The sequence below is a fragment of the Penaeus vannamei genome, chromosome 3 (assembly GCF_042767895.1).
Source record: "Penaeus vannamei isolate JL-2024 chromosome 3, ASM4276789v1, whole genome shotgun sequence".
In the NCBI taxonomy this organism is placed as follows: domain Eukaryota; kingdom Metazoa; phylum Arthropoda; class Malacostraca; order Decapoda; family Penaeidae; genus Penaeus; species Penaeus vannamei.
In genome coordinates this window covers 39,797,300-39,809,799 of record NC_091551.1, presented here as the reverse complement: position 1 = coordinate 39,809,799, position 12,500 = coordinate 39,797,300, and the positions used below count along the sequence as shown (strand labels likewise).

Sequence of the window (12,500 nt, the reverse complement as noted above, 5' to 3'; positions counted from 1 at the left end):
AATTGGAAAATCATTACACAATATTACCAAATTCTAAACTATGAAGAGGAAATTTTACAAACAATCACTGTAAATGTAGGTACATACGCTTCTCATTTTGTAGTTGTTCCAATTCTTTAATGGCATATTCTGAGGCTGCCTGAAGCTCTTCCAACTTATGCTTGTGCTTCTGTTCTGCACGGCGTTTTTCAGCTTCATATCTTCGTTTCTCATTCTCCTGGAACTATTTTGCAAACAAAAATTTATCTATTATGAAAAGGATATTATATCTGATTTGCTTTCTCATTTATTTGCAATCTATTCTCTTATCCAACTCCTAGTATTTATTCATATACTCTGAAGTTTAATATAATCTCCATTTTACCTTCTATTTTTCCATTCTACAATTTAGAAACAATAGTGATATCATGATTTTACTGTAGGAAGTGTGAGGTTAGCTAATAAAAAAATCATATGATTAGTCAACAGTGTGGCTATGATTAGCAAGTGCTGTAACTGTAGGGCTTGACAATGGTGTGACTGCAAGATAAATAGGGTGTGACTGTAAGCTAATTAAATGTTTTGTTGCAAGGTTACTTGGGAATCTAATCATGTGCTTGTTGTACAACCTAAAGAGAGTAAAATCAGTACAGTGAGGTTGGCATCCCATTTAGAGCAAATGCACCTTTGCCAAGCTAAGGCATCAGTGGTTAGTTCCGCCCCATCCTCTGAGTACCCCAACTCCATGATGTTAAGAGGCCCAGTTATGCCATTAGTTAGCACAAGCAGAGAAGTGTCCAGCCATATTACTTCTTAACATAGCCAAAATGGTTTGCCACACCTACAGGTCAGCCTCAACTGGCCAGACATAGTACTAGAACCTGATTGCATACGTCACTGGCAGCCAAGAAGCAGCTGACTCAGCAATCCTAGCCAGTGCATAACACAAACCACAATGTTTCCTTAGTCATGTGACTATGCCTGTCAGCTGTGATCTGTTTCCAAGAGTGCGCCCAGTGTGTCTTATGTTTAGGACATATGGATGCCAATGTAAATTTTGTGACTTTGATCAAGCTTATAATTTGTGATTTTTAAGTGTGTAACTTTGATCTGTGTCTCTTCTTAATGTAAAATCTTTTAACCCTATAAAAATAAATTAAAATTTCTTGTCTGGTGTGTTTTTCTTAACCTGTTTGTTTCTAGTCATGAATAACTTCAAAGAAAGAGAAAGATTCCCCTTCAGGTCTTACTATTGACTAACCATGGTTACTTTTTTTAAAAGTAACAAACATACATACCTTCCTGATCTTATCTTTCTCATCATCATGAGAGTCTGGAAGATGAGTGGTGCTTATTCTCATGCTTTCACGGAACATCAGCTCACGAGCTTTCATCTCCTGACGGATGCGCTTTGGTAACTGCCTCTTTTCAATCTGTTGAAGTAATAACCAAATAAAAAGTAAATTTTACTGGTAAGAACAATATCTTAGTCATTTGGACCATCATAACAAAATTTCCCTTTCTAATAGTAAGGTTTTCAAATACCTAACAAGAGGAAACAATTCTACCATGCTCTATGAAGAAAACTGCAATGCTGCACAAAAATTCTTTCCCAAGACAAAAAAGGCTATAAACTAAATAAATAGATCACATTGACTCCATGTAACTTAGAAAAATGCAAACATCAAAATCTGTCAAATTAATATGGGCAAATTTGAATATTCTCGATTTCTTGAGACAATAAGCTCACAGTCAAGAATTTTTAAACCACATTCCCAGTCAACCTTTCATAAAATTTATAATTTCAGATTCAAACCCAATGAAGCTAATAACTTAAAAACCTAGCTCAAAACAGAACTTACCTGCTGCCTCTTAATCAGTTCTTCTTCCTTCTGCTGGTTGACTCGTTTAACTTGTTCCAATTCCTTTTCGTGCCTCAAAAGCATCTAGAATTATATAAAGGGGTATATCACAATAAAAAAAAGTATGTAATACTAGCTCACATGGCCATATCTGCCACTTCTTAGTATTTGTAAATACCAAATACAAAATCAATAAAAAAAAAAATCATATATATTTATATATATAATATATATACATCTGTGGATCTATGCATATAAAGAAATAATCTAGAAACAAACACATAAATGCAAACACATCTCTCACTCTCTCTTTCCATGTCTTTGTAATTCAATTTTCATCCTTTAAAGTAGAAGCAAGCAGCCATACCTGATGTCTCTGAAGGAAGAAAATATCCTTGAGTTGTCTTTTTGCAAGTTGGTGTTTCTCATGGAGATGGCGCTCTTCCATCTCCCAAAGTGCAGACTCTCTAGATCTTAGTAACTGGTGTTTCTGTTGTAGGAACTGTCTCTCAAGGAGAGCAATCCTTTCACGATGGTCATCACCTAGTCTCTTCAGTGACATCTAAAAGCAATGGTAATAAGATTAATAAATTTATGAGAGATTTGTGAAAAAAGGCATGTCTACATTTTGGTACAATAGACAATTTTCTTTCTTTTAGTTTTACTGTAGTCTGCTCTGTCTTAGTAGTTCTCTTTTCAAAATGCATTGCACACATTCAAGATATGTAACAGTAAAAGATTATTACTATGCCATATTTTGTTTGTCAAGTAAGTTTAGAAATGTTTACCAAGCAAAATCATGTAAAGAAAAACAAAACAACAATAATAAAAAAAATCAGTTCTAGTTGCACATGAATACTTAAAATTATACATGAAAAATAAAAATAATAATGTTTTACGGAAAAAATAGGGAATAATAACCACCTACATATAATTTTCCCAGAATCAAAAATTTTGGTATTGCAAGGCACTTATATAACTAATCCAAGAAATGTACCTCATGCGCTTCATTAAGTCGTTCAAGGAAAGTTTTCTCTCTCTCACTCTGTTCATGATCTAATCGTTCTTTACGAGTTTTGAAGGCTTCTTTGCGCTTGTCCTGTAAATAAAATAATATACATGGATTAGTCTACTTTATTTCATCTTTTTCCTTCCCAATTCAAAACTTTTGCTTTTCAAAATATATGACAACTATTAATTGCATTTCTGAACAAGGAGCTTGGTATCATAGATAATGAAAACTAGTAGCCTTTTAGATACAAGGATATCTATGCATTATTTTCCACAAATCCAAAAATGAAAACATTAAATGTCTTACTTTGGGAAGCAGGTCAATTTCTTGCTTTAGGAGCTTCAACTCAGTCTTTAGTGATTCCCTGAAAGCCTTAAGCTCTCGCTCTTGTTCAGCCCTTATCTTTTTGCTGGCATTCTTCAGTTCGATCTCCTGCTGGGCTTCTGCCTTCTCCACCTAACAAGATAAGAAGGTATTATTAGGTAGATTTTTTTTTCTTTTTATAAATAATAATATTTTGATGACCCTCTGTCTGAGATGAGTCAGCAACATATAATGTCTTCTGGTTTTGAAATGGTGGCAGGAATATGACTATTACCCCTTCCAATAACTCAGAATCAGGGAATTGTAAGGGCCCTGTGCATGCAATCATACTGTCTAAACATTGCAAGCAATTCTGACCATTTATGTCTATTTTAAAATATAAATATAATATAATGTCAATCAAATATATATTCTATACAAAATGGATACCATTTTGCTTTAACACACTTAACTAACCTCTAGCATCTATTCTGTTTAACCCCTAAACGGCAGGTGACATTCTTTTTTTTAGGAAAAAATTAGTGATATAGCTACAGTCCATTCCTCTCACATCCCCATATCCCGAAGAAGCAGTTTGCTGAACTCTTGTGAATTGACTTTCCAGTTACTGGTTAAACAGCAACCCCTCATGTCTTTAAATCTCTAGATGATGAGGGTGATGCTGGTGAGGATGAGGGTGATGGTGATGAAAGTGATGGTGATGATGGTGATATGTCATAATGATGGGGTGATAATGAAGATATGATGATAATGGTAAGGACAATTAAAATAATAGTAATAATGAGTGATGATGATGATGATGACGATGTTGATTGATGATGAGGGTGATGATGACAATGGTGATGATGATGATGGTGGTGATGACAATGATGGTGATAACGATGGTGATGATGACGATGGTGGTGGTGGTAGTGGTGGTGATGATAATGAGAATGATGATAATGATATGATGCAATAATGGAGTGATAATAAAGATGTGATGATAGTGATAGTGATATCGATAAAGTGATGATGATAACTTGCCAGATTTTATTACACTTTTTGCCTGCCCAACACGCATTAAACAGCCATGTAGGGGTTAATCATATTCCTATATTGGGAGTTATAAAATGTGCATATGTATCAATGGGCATGCATACTCACTAAGCAAGTGCCTCTTTTTTCTGGTCCATGCTTGATTTTACTGTGAACTATATTTCATTCACTGTAATTTGTACCCTAATTCCTTGAAAATTATAAAGAAATTATTTCCCATTACACACAACAAGAACTAATACTAAAAGTTTTAAATACTATTACGACATCCTGAAATCACTAAGGCACTTCATTTAACAATTCTAATAAATGTGATTTCTAGTAATAGTAAGCCTGATCTGAAGTTATAATAAGGCTGATTTCCAACAAGTACTTTGTCATATCATAATATTAGTTTTCATTCTTTCACACTTCAAGCAAACACAATACTCTGAAATTAAAGTCATTCTGATTGCTTGTTTATTATCTGGGTTTGTATCTATGAAGATTCTCAAGATATTTCCTAATGTCTCTCCTGACTGTTAAAAAAGAACTCCTAGGACTTATCATAGCACAAAAATAATCTCAGGAAACATCATTCATAAAAAAAAACTGAAATCATATGAAAAGTATGTAAAAGAAAAACAATTAATTGGTTATCAAATGCAGTATAAGTAAACCATATATCATTTTTCCTTTCCTTGTTCTATCTCCATCACCATTCAAGTACTGGAGTCCATCACATGATGAACAAATGGAGTATAATGGTAAGAAATATAAATTAGAGAGAAATTAGGAATGAATTTAGAAATTAAGTAATTGAAAAAAATACAGTTTTGTAAGCAAGTAGTCATGACTTGTGTTTCGAATTATATACCCTTATTTATATTTCTATCCCCTCTTTTTATATTGAATAATTCAAGAAAAATTCTACTGGTAACTTTCACTTTACTCACGGATTTGAATGCTTTGTATTGAATAACTCCATTAGATCACAAGAGCAGTCTAAATTTTGTTCATACTTTTTTTCTGTAAGTACACATTTATAAAGAAACATTATACTTTTTACCTTTTATGTGGCATATCGAATATAGTACTAATACACTCCCAGCACCAAAACTAACATTACTAATATTCTCAATTTAATATTAATTTGAATTAATCCCTTGGCAATGGGTATAAGTACAGTCAACTTGTGAATTTTGTTGCACACAGATGGATCTAAAGTGCTCAGCCATCATTGAGTCAATTAGCAAGCCTTATGTGACCTCACCTAATTTCTTCATTTCATGTTTTTTTTCTATTCCATCATTATCATTATAAAAAACAGGTGAGGACTAGGAATTTACTCCATATAACCATCTAAGTGTAAACAATACTAAAAAAATAATATCACAGTAGACATGACATGTATGCTATCCCAGCACAATGGCTTAAAGGATTATTTCATTACACTGATTAAAACCATTAATCAACATCTAAAAATGCAATTACTCACTGATTCTAAAATGAATCTCAATTTCTGGTTGTACTAAGTATTCACCATCAAGAGTTTAACATCATTATATTTCTATATAGCATTCTTTTCAGCAAGAAAACGTTTGGACTGGGAAACATAAGTGTCCTGTTCGCAATCTTAGTCACAATGGACCACTTTAACAACCTTTACAACACCTTGCCAGCAACTTTTTAATTTACTGAGACTGATTCTGGGACAGATAACATATTCCTATGAAAATTCCTACAAAATAAGAATGATTTTAGAATGTCCAGTTACTTTTGAGAATCTTAATAAATACTGTCCCTGGCCTATGTTTGACTTATATAGTCATTATATAGACCTTCACTTACAATAAAAACTGTAAATCAAATAAAATACAACTGAAGCTACCTGGAAAGAATATTGTTCATAAATCAACCATCCGATAATAGGTGCAACACACACATAAATGGAAGGGCAATTACTTCACATGTAATCTGAAACTGGAGTTGTTGTTTTTTAGCATTCAATTTAAATCTACATATAAAGTAAACTAAATCATCATTCCACCTAAAGTTAAAGAACAGTTACCAATAATAAAACCCTAAATGAATTTTTCAAAAATGGTCAAATTTTATCAAAATATATTCTGTGAACCCTATTTCCATTATATCTACACATGAAAACTTAAATCTCCCTCACCATATCAACAGAGTAATATGCACTTCCTTCATAGCATTATAATGATAAACCACTTACCTAAGAACCCTCCAGCTACACTGTGAAAACATTCTAGCTCACTCAGTTGCCAATGAGTGTACAATCCATACATAATTCTGAATATTTTCCATATAATAAAAAAAAAAAAAAAAATTATAAATGCATCCTTTTAAGTAAGCCATAATGGTTACAACTCTCTGAGCAACACTTGATATTACTAAGGAAGACTACCGTATAAAAGGGAAAGTAATGTAAATCTAACATCATTAATGCAAATAGGTAGATATCATGTTATTGTAGGGGTGAAACAAGTCATGGATAACAATGCATAATAACATAGCCCACATTATTGGCTTAGTGGAGGGAGATAATCTTTCTTGAATAGCAGCAGCAGCATCTGTCTGGTATCATCATTAGATACAGGTAACTATAGTTTTCAAACTTTTACTTATAAACACCAGTGGTTCAGTGCTCAAAGTTAGGAATAAAATGACAAATGAGCTAGACCCAAATGGATATACTGCTGATGAGCACCAATAACCTCACCGTACTAGCTACTAAACAACTTTTAACCCCTACAATCCAGATGATGCTTCGGTCCCATCATGGAAAAAGCTGGGGAAGGGCCTGGTGACATGAACATGCCATCATCAGACAAAATGCCAGTGGACTGGGTAACATGAACTTGCCATCATGAGCAAAGGCCAGGATGACAGAAAAGAAAGCAATATTTCCATTGATAAATGAGCAAGGAATGCACTAGTCAGTGAGGACGCTGTTCTTATGCTCAGGACTGGCAGCAGTTTGTATTACACTAAACTAAATATTAAGAAAAAAATAAAAAATGACAAAAAAAATAAATATTACTTATTGTTATAATTTTTGCAGACCTAAGGCCTACCTACTGCGAAGATGTGCACTGACCTAAGGCCTACCTACTGAGAAGATATGAAGTATATGCAAAAAAAAAAAACAAAAAAAAAACAGTCTATTACAGCATATCAAAAGACAAATATAGACATTATAAAATGCATAAAGAGATAACTTTGCAAAGGAAAAAAATGGGGCTTTGTCGTTGTATATGAGTGTTCATGAATGCCCAGCTTACAAACCTACAAGCCACATGCCTGTCAGAGTGGCTGCTCAAGTAAGCCTAATGCCCATATTTTGGGTCACTTGTGGGCAGTGAAGCAATGGGTTACCCCACTGGCGCCGGGTGTCACGTACGTACATGCCATGGCTGCTGTGGACCAAACGTCGGGGGCATCATGCCATGCCCATTCCCGCGCTACTGGCTCCTTGGACGGAAGTTGTTTTCCTCCACTAGTAGTGGCTTCATTTATATGGTAAAGATTTTAGGCAATGGCACCTAAAGTGAAGGTAAACCTTCAAAATTTTAATATTTTCATAAATTTTAGAAAAATAAAAGCTTTTAGGTGCTATATGTCGCTCGCAAACTACCGATCGAGCCGGGCGCAAACAGGGGAAACTGCCAGTGCGCGCCAACAAGCCGGCGCATACGTAAACTTGACAAAATTTTTACCCGTCGCTGATGGGTTAAAAGCAGTTTGGAATTCTGCACCAAGTACATCAAAGATTGTATTGGAAATTAGTTTGGAGTTACTATTAGCATCAGACTCCCATGAACTAGTTTACTATTCCATGGTATGTAATTGGCCTGAGGTCTGAATTAGTCATAATTCACATGACAGGAGAAGACCTACATAAAACATTACCTGACATGCCACTACACATCCTGTGATATGAAAGCATCAGTGATCCATATGGCTCTTTCTATAGGAGCCGAAAACCCAAAAGATACTACCTCCTGGGTTTTAGGTAATTTCAGACTTACTAATTCTGGCATCATTATCTAGATACAGCAGGTCTGGACTATAGTTTAAGATCACCCTAGACATGATTTCAATCTTTCTAAATGTACAACACACTGAGCTGGTACCAAAATTGCCAAGGTACATAAGGTTTATAAAAATTGTTTATAAAAAAATCTGAAATGTCAGAAGGAATAATTGGCTTCATGATGAAAATATTTCACATAATACTAGACATGCCCACCTCTTTTCAACCCTACCCAAGCTTCTTCTCATGCCTATTAATCTACTGAGGCATAATGATTGAAAACCACTGCTTTAGACTGATTATCAATGACTAAATGTTGTCTGGAATTTTAAAGAAATCAAACTCTTAAAAATATTAATATGGCTAAATATTAAAACAGCATTGAAAAATAGCATAACCAAGTAAAGTACTACAAAAGCAAATGAAAAAAAGAGGCAAAATGCATATTCAAGTATAATCATATGAATTATCTATACTGAAGTTAGAAGTATTACATCATACCCATCCAGAACTATAACCTGCCCTACTTGTTGAGAATTTTAACTTGGTTTACCAATTCCTTTCTAAAATAAACAAAGATATAATTTGCTTTCTGCAGAACATTAGAAGAAATAAACATGTGTAGGATCCAAGAGTCCCTGTGGGGGGAAAAGATCTATGTAACATACATTAATATAAAAATGTGAGTCATCATAATTAATTGTAACAAGTCATCATTAAAAGATGGAAAATAGAATAATTGTGTAACTTATAGAATATGAGTAACATAAATCCTATAAGAAACAAATATACCTAAACAAACATGGAGAGAAAACTAATAAAATAATTCAAAGGACTAAGAGCACATAAAAAGTACCAGAAAGACACAAGGCATCCATAAAACCTTTTACATCATCCAGTATCTTAAATGGTATCTGACCTGTTGTTTTTGCTGTCTATTCAAAGCTTCAACTTCTGTGTCATATCCCCGAAGCAGTTGTTGTTTCTCTGCTTCAAACTTCTTCTCTTGTTCAATCTTTGCAAAGTTTGCCTTCACCGCCAATTCCTGGAACTGTTTTTGCTCCTGCTTTTGCAGAATCTTCAGTTCACGCAGCTCCTGTTTTCTTGCCAAGTGTCCCGATGAAAGTGTGCCATCTTCATCATCGCCATATATCACCTTTATAAAAAATATAATAATGATTAATCATTTGGTAAGTGCAATTCATTACTTAACCCACTTGCAATGGTCCATTTGGAGGGTGATAATCCTTGTTTCCAAGCAGTATCAAAATCAGCACGCAGGCCAGTCCAGGAACCTGCCCCCGTGTCGAGCACTGCCAACCTTTTGGCGACAAAATCTTTCTGGGCGTCACATATGTGTGACATCCAATGCATTGTGGGTAACATTTGTTATGTGAGCATTCAGAAAATTCATAATGTAATTGATATATTCACACCAAGATAGAATAACAATAAAACTACAACAAACAAATATAAATAAGCTGCCAAATAATCATTTTTTATAAAGGGTAATTTGTCAAAGCTATCTTCTGAAATTAAAATTACTTTTACATACATAAAATTTACATCATAATCACTTTACCTTGCTGGTGGTGGTTGTGACAACTACACCATCAATCACAAATTTCCTAGTACGTTTCCTTGTCTTCTTGCGAAGTGCCACTAAATCATTCTCCTCTTTGGTTCGAGCAGCTCTGTTTTCCCTATTCTTGTCAACAGGCTTAAGAGCAACATCCTGTTTATCTCCAGCTGGTGGCCTCCGGAGTACCACTTCCTCTGCTGGCTCCTCTTCTCTCTCACGTGGTTTGTTCTCTTTCTCAGAGCTAGCTGTGCTTACATTATCCCAATCCGACCTGTGAAAGCAATTTTCACTGTTTATTTCTTAAGTTGAATACATGAGTTCATGATGAAATTTAAGAATAAACCACATCATTACACAGTTTCAAATGCAAGGAAGTAAAGGTTCAGTAAAAGATCAACTCACTTCTCTGACAATTTATGGTTGTCCTTTCCTATACCATTGGGTAAAATCTTCAAACCTGGAGATCCTGCCACTGTGGTATTGTTACGTGCAGGAATGTTTTGGTGCGTTGGAGTGGAAAGGGTAGAACCTGTGGAGAAGCCTGATTCTATGGAAACCTCACTTTCTACTGTTGATTCTCTAATCAGCACTGGTCTAGTTTGGTTATCCTTTGGAGTCTGGAAAGAAGAAAAAAAGATATTGAAATCTCAAGTATTTCTTCAATGTTGAGAATATTGAAGACACAGGCTCTAATTTTCCAAAAGACACTGATGCAAATTACCTATCTACTTACTTTTGATTCATTATGTTCTGAATGATCAAACACATCATCATCCACATCTGTTGCCCCTACAGTGGTTCCTTCAATCAGGAGTGACATAGTGGGTCTGTTTTCTTCTTCAGCTGAACTGACAGATCGACCAGTTGATGGAGTTCCTGCACTGAGATTAGACATATTGGAGATGTTAGAAGAAGTCTCAAGATGTCCATGGTTGTCATTTTCATTCTGACTTGGCAACTTGCTGGTGGTATTTGTCTGTTGCTCTGACACGGGCCAGGTAGGTGCCTCCTGTGCCTTGGTTGGCGTCTGTTTTGGCAACTCTGCTGCTTCTGCTAAGTCATCTACAGCTACTACAGAGATGTGTGTGGTGTCATTTACATTCTTGGCACGTGTTGCAACTCCCACATCATCGACTTCTTCCAAGGTGATCTCATAACGTGATCTACAAAGTGTAAATCATCCCTTTTAGTTATCAGGAAAAAATAATCTCTTTTTTTAACATGCTGGTTACTAAAATCTTTAAGGGGGCCATCGCACTCTAGAACGAAGTTCGTTAATTATGATCGGATTTTCGGATTTTTTTAATATGTCAAATATCAATATACTACAATTTAAATTACCAAGTTTCATATCATTTGGATAATAAACAGTGAAGTTTTTTTTTTGTACAAGATTTAGAAAAATCAAAAAAAGGCTAACTCAGTTCTTTATTGCAATTATAATAATTAAAGTATTAAACAACACAATTGCTAACATGCATGCATAATCTCAGTACATACAGATAGACCATTGCATAATGTAAAAATATGCAAAAACAGATGAATCCATGCACATATTCATAATCTGTATAGCTATGTATATATCTTACTTTGAAGCAGCTTCTGGCTGGGAGTCTGCATCATTTGTAAGTATGGAAGAATTAGAGATCACAACTTCACTTTCATCAAGCTTATGGCCATCATTAGTGATAACTTGAACTTCCACCACACCTTCATCTTTATCTGTTCGGAGAAAAGCCAAGTAAATATCTAACTGTCATGTACCTACCACATTTATATATATCTATTTGAAAATAATTATTCAATATAAAAACCATCATATTTACAACATGAAACAATGGCATTGTAGAAATCATATTTAAGAGTCAACAGCAAATATTCTACAGCCAATAATTATTAAAAATCACAGCTACACTTGTATATTACACAATAACCACACTAACAATTTATCACTTAAATGACATTAATAACTATCAATTACATTACTTATACTGCACAACTTTATAATAAATGATCATTAATTAAGATAACTTTACACATCACCGGATCTTTGTTACATCATTATAATCCCCTAAGATAAAGAAAAATACAAGTACAGCTATGCAATTATGTGTGAGATATGGATTTACTTTTACTAGGACACCTACTTCCAAACTGCTTCCATGGGTTAAAAAAAAACTCAGTTTAGGTTAGTTCTACAAAACATGTACCAAAACCAAAATCAGTAAATTCCCTGCTTTATATAAATTTTTTGTCTCATTTCTAAATTTCAGCCTTAAAAATTCTAATTGTAAATCTATTTATCATCTACATAACTATGCAAATTCTTTGAAAACAAGACAAGGACCATTGTTTATCGACATTCTGATTATGAACACTTAAAAAAAAAAAATCAATATTCATAATGAATCCAAAGGAGACAGAATTCATAAAAATAAGTGTAAGTCTTCCTGGGCCAACAACCCCTCCAAGCCAGTATTGCAGCTTAAGGTGGGTGGTCGCCCAGGACACCCAGGGTCAATCCAGCATCTGCCTTACTGACAATTAGAAAATGGGAAACACCAGTTTACTGTCATAATGCCATATAGGTGTCATCCTACAGAGAAAGTATATTAAAGAAAGTACAAGCCACTTCAATCTTTATGCAAAAGGATACCTGAATCTAAA

The 12,500-nt window shown here is 34.4% G+C and overlaps 1 protein-coding gene across 20 annotated transcripts in view; it reads right to left on the bottom strand.

The window, feature by feature from the left end:
* Slik (Sterile20-like kinase) overlaps positions 1-12,500 on the bottom strand; it is a 52,363-nt gene that overhangs the window by 7,538 nt on the left and 32,325 nt on the right. For all 20 annotated transcript variants that reach the window (XM_070145335.1, XM_027380700.2, XM_070145373.1 and 17 more), the window contains 11 exons: positions 11,423-11,555; positions 10,567-10,996; positions 10,236-10,450; positions 9,834-10,104; positions 9,171-9,407; positions 3,160-3,309; positions 2,839-2,940; positions 2,209-2,403; positions 1,842-1,925; positions 1,278-1,412; positions 88-223 (listed from right to left, as the gene is read on the bottom strand). In XM_070145335.1, the coding sequence (XP_070001436.1) occupies positions 88-223; positions 1,278-1,412; positions 1,842-1,925; positions 2,209-2,403; positions 2,839-2,940; positions 3,160-3,309; positions 9,171-9,407; positions 9,834-10,104; positions 10,236-10,450; positions 10,567-10,996; positions 11,423-11,555 (2,088 nt within the window). The remainder of the gene's footprint in view (positions 1-87; positions 224-1,277; positions 1,413-1,841; positions 1,926-2,208; positions 2,404-2,838; positions 2,941-3,159; positions 3,310-9,170; positions 9,408-9,833; positions 10,105-10,235; positions 10,451-10,566; positions 10,997-11,422; positions 11,556-12,500) is intronic.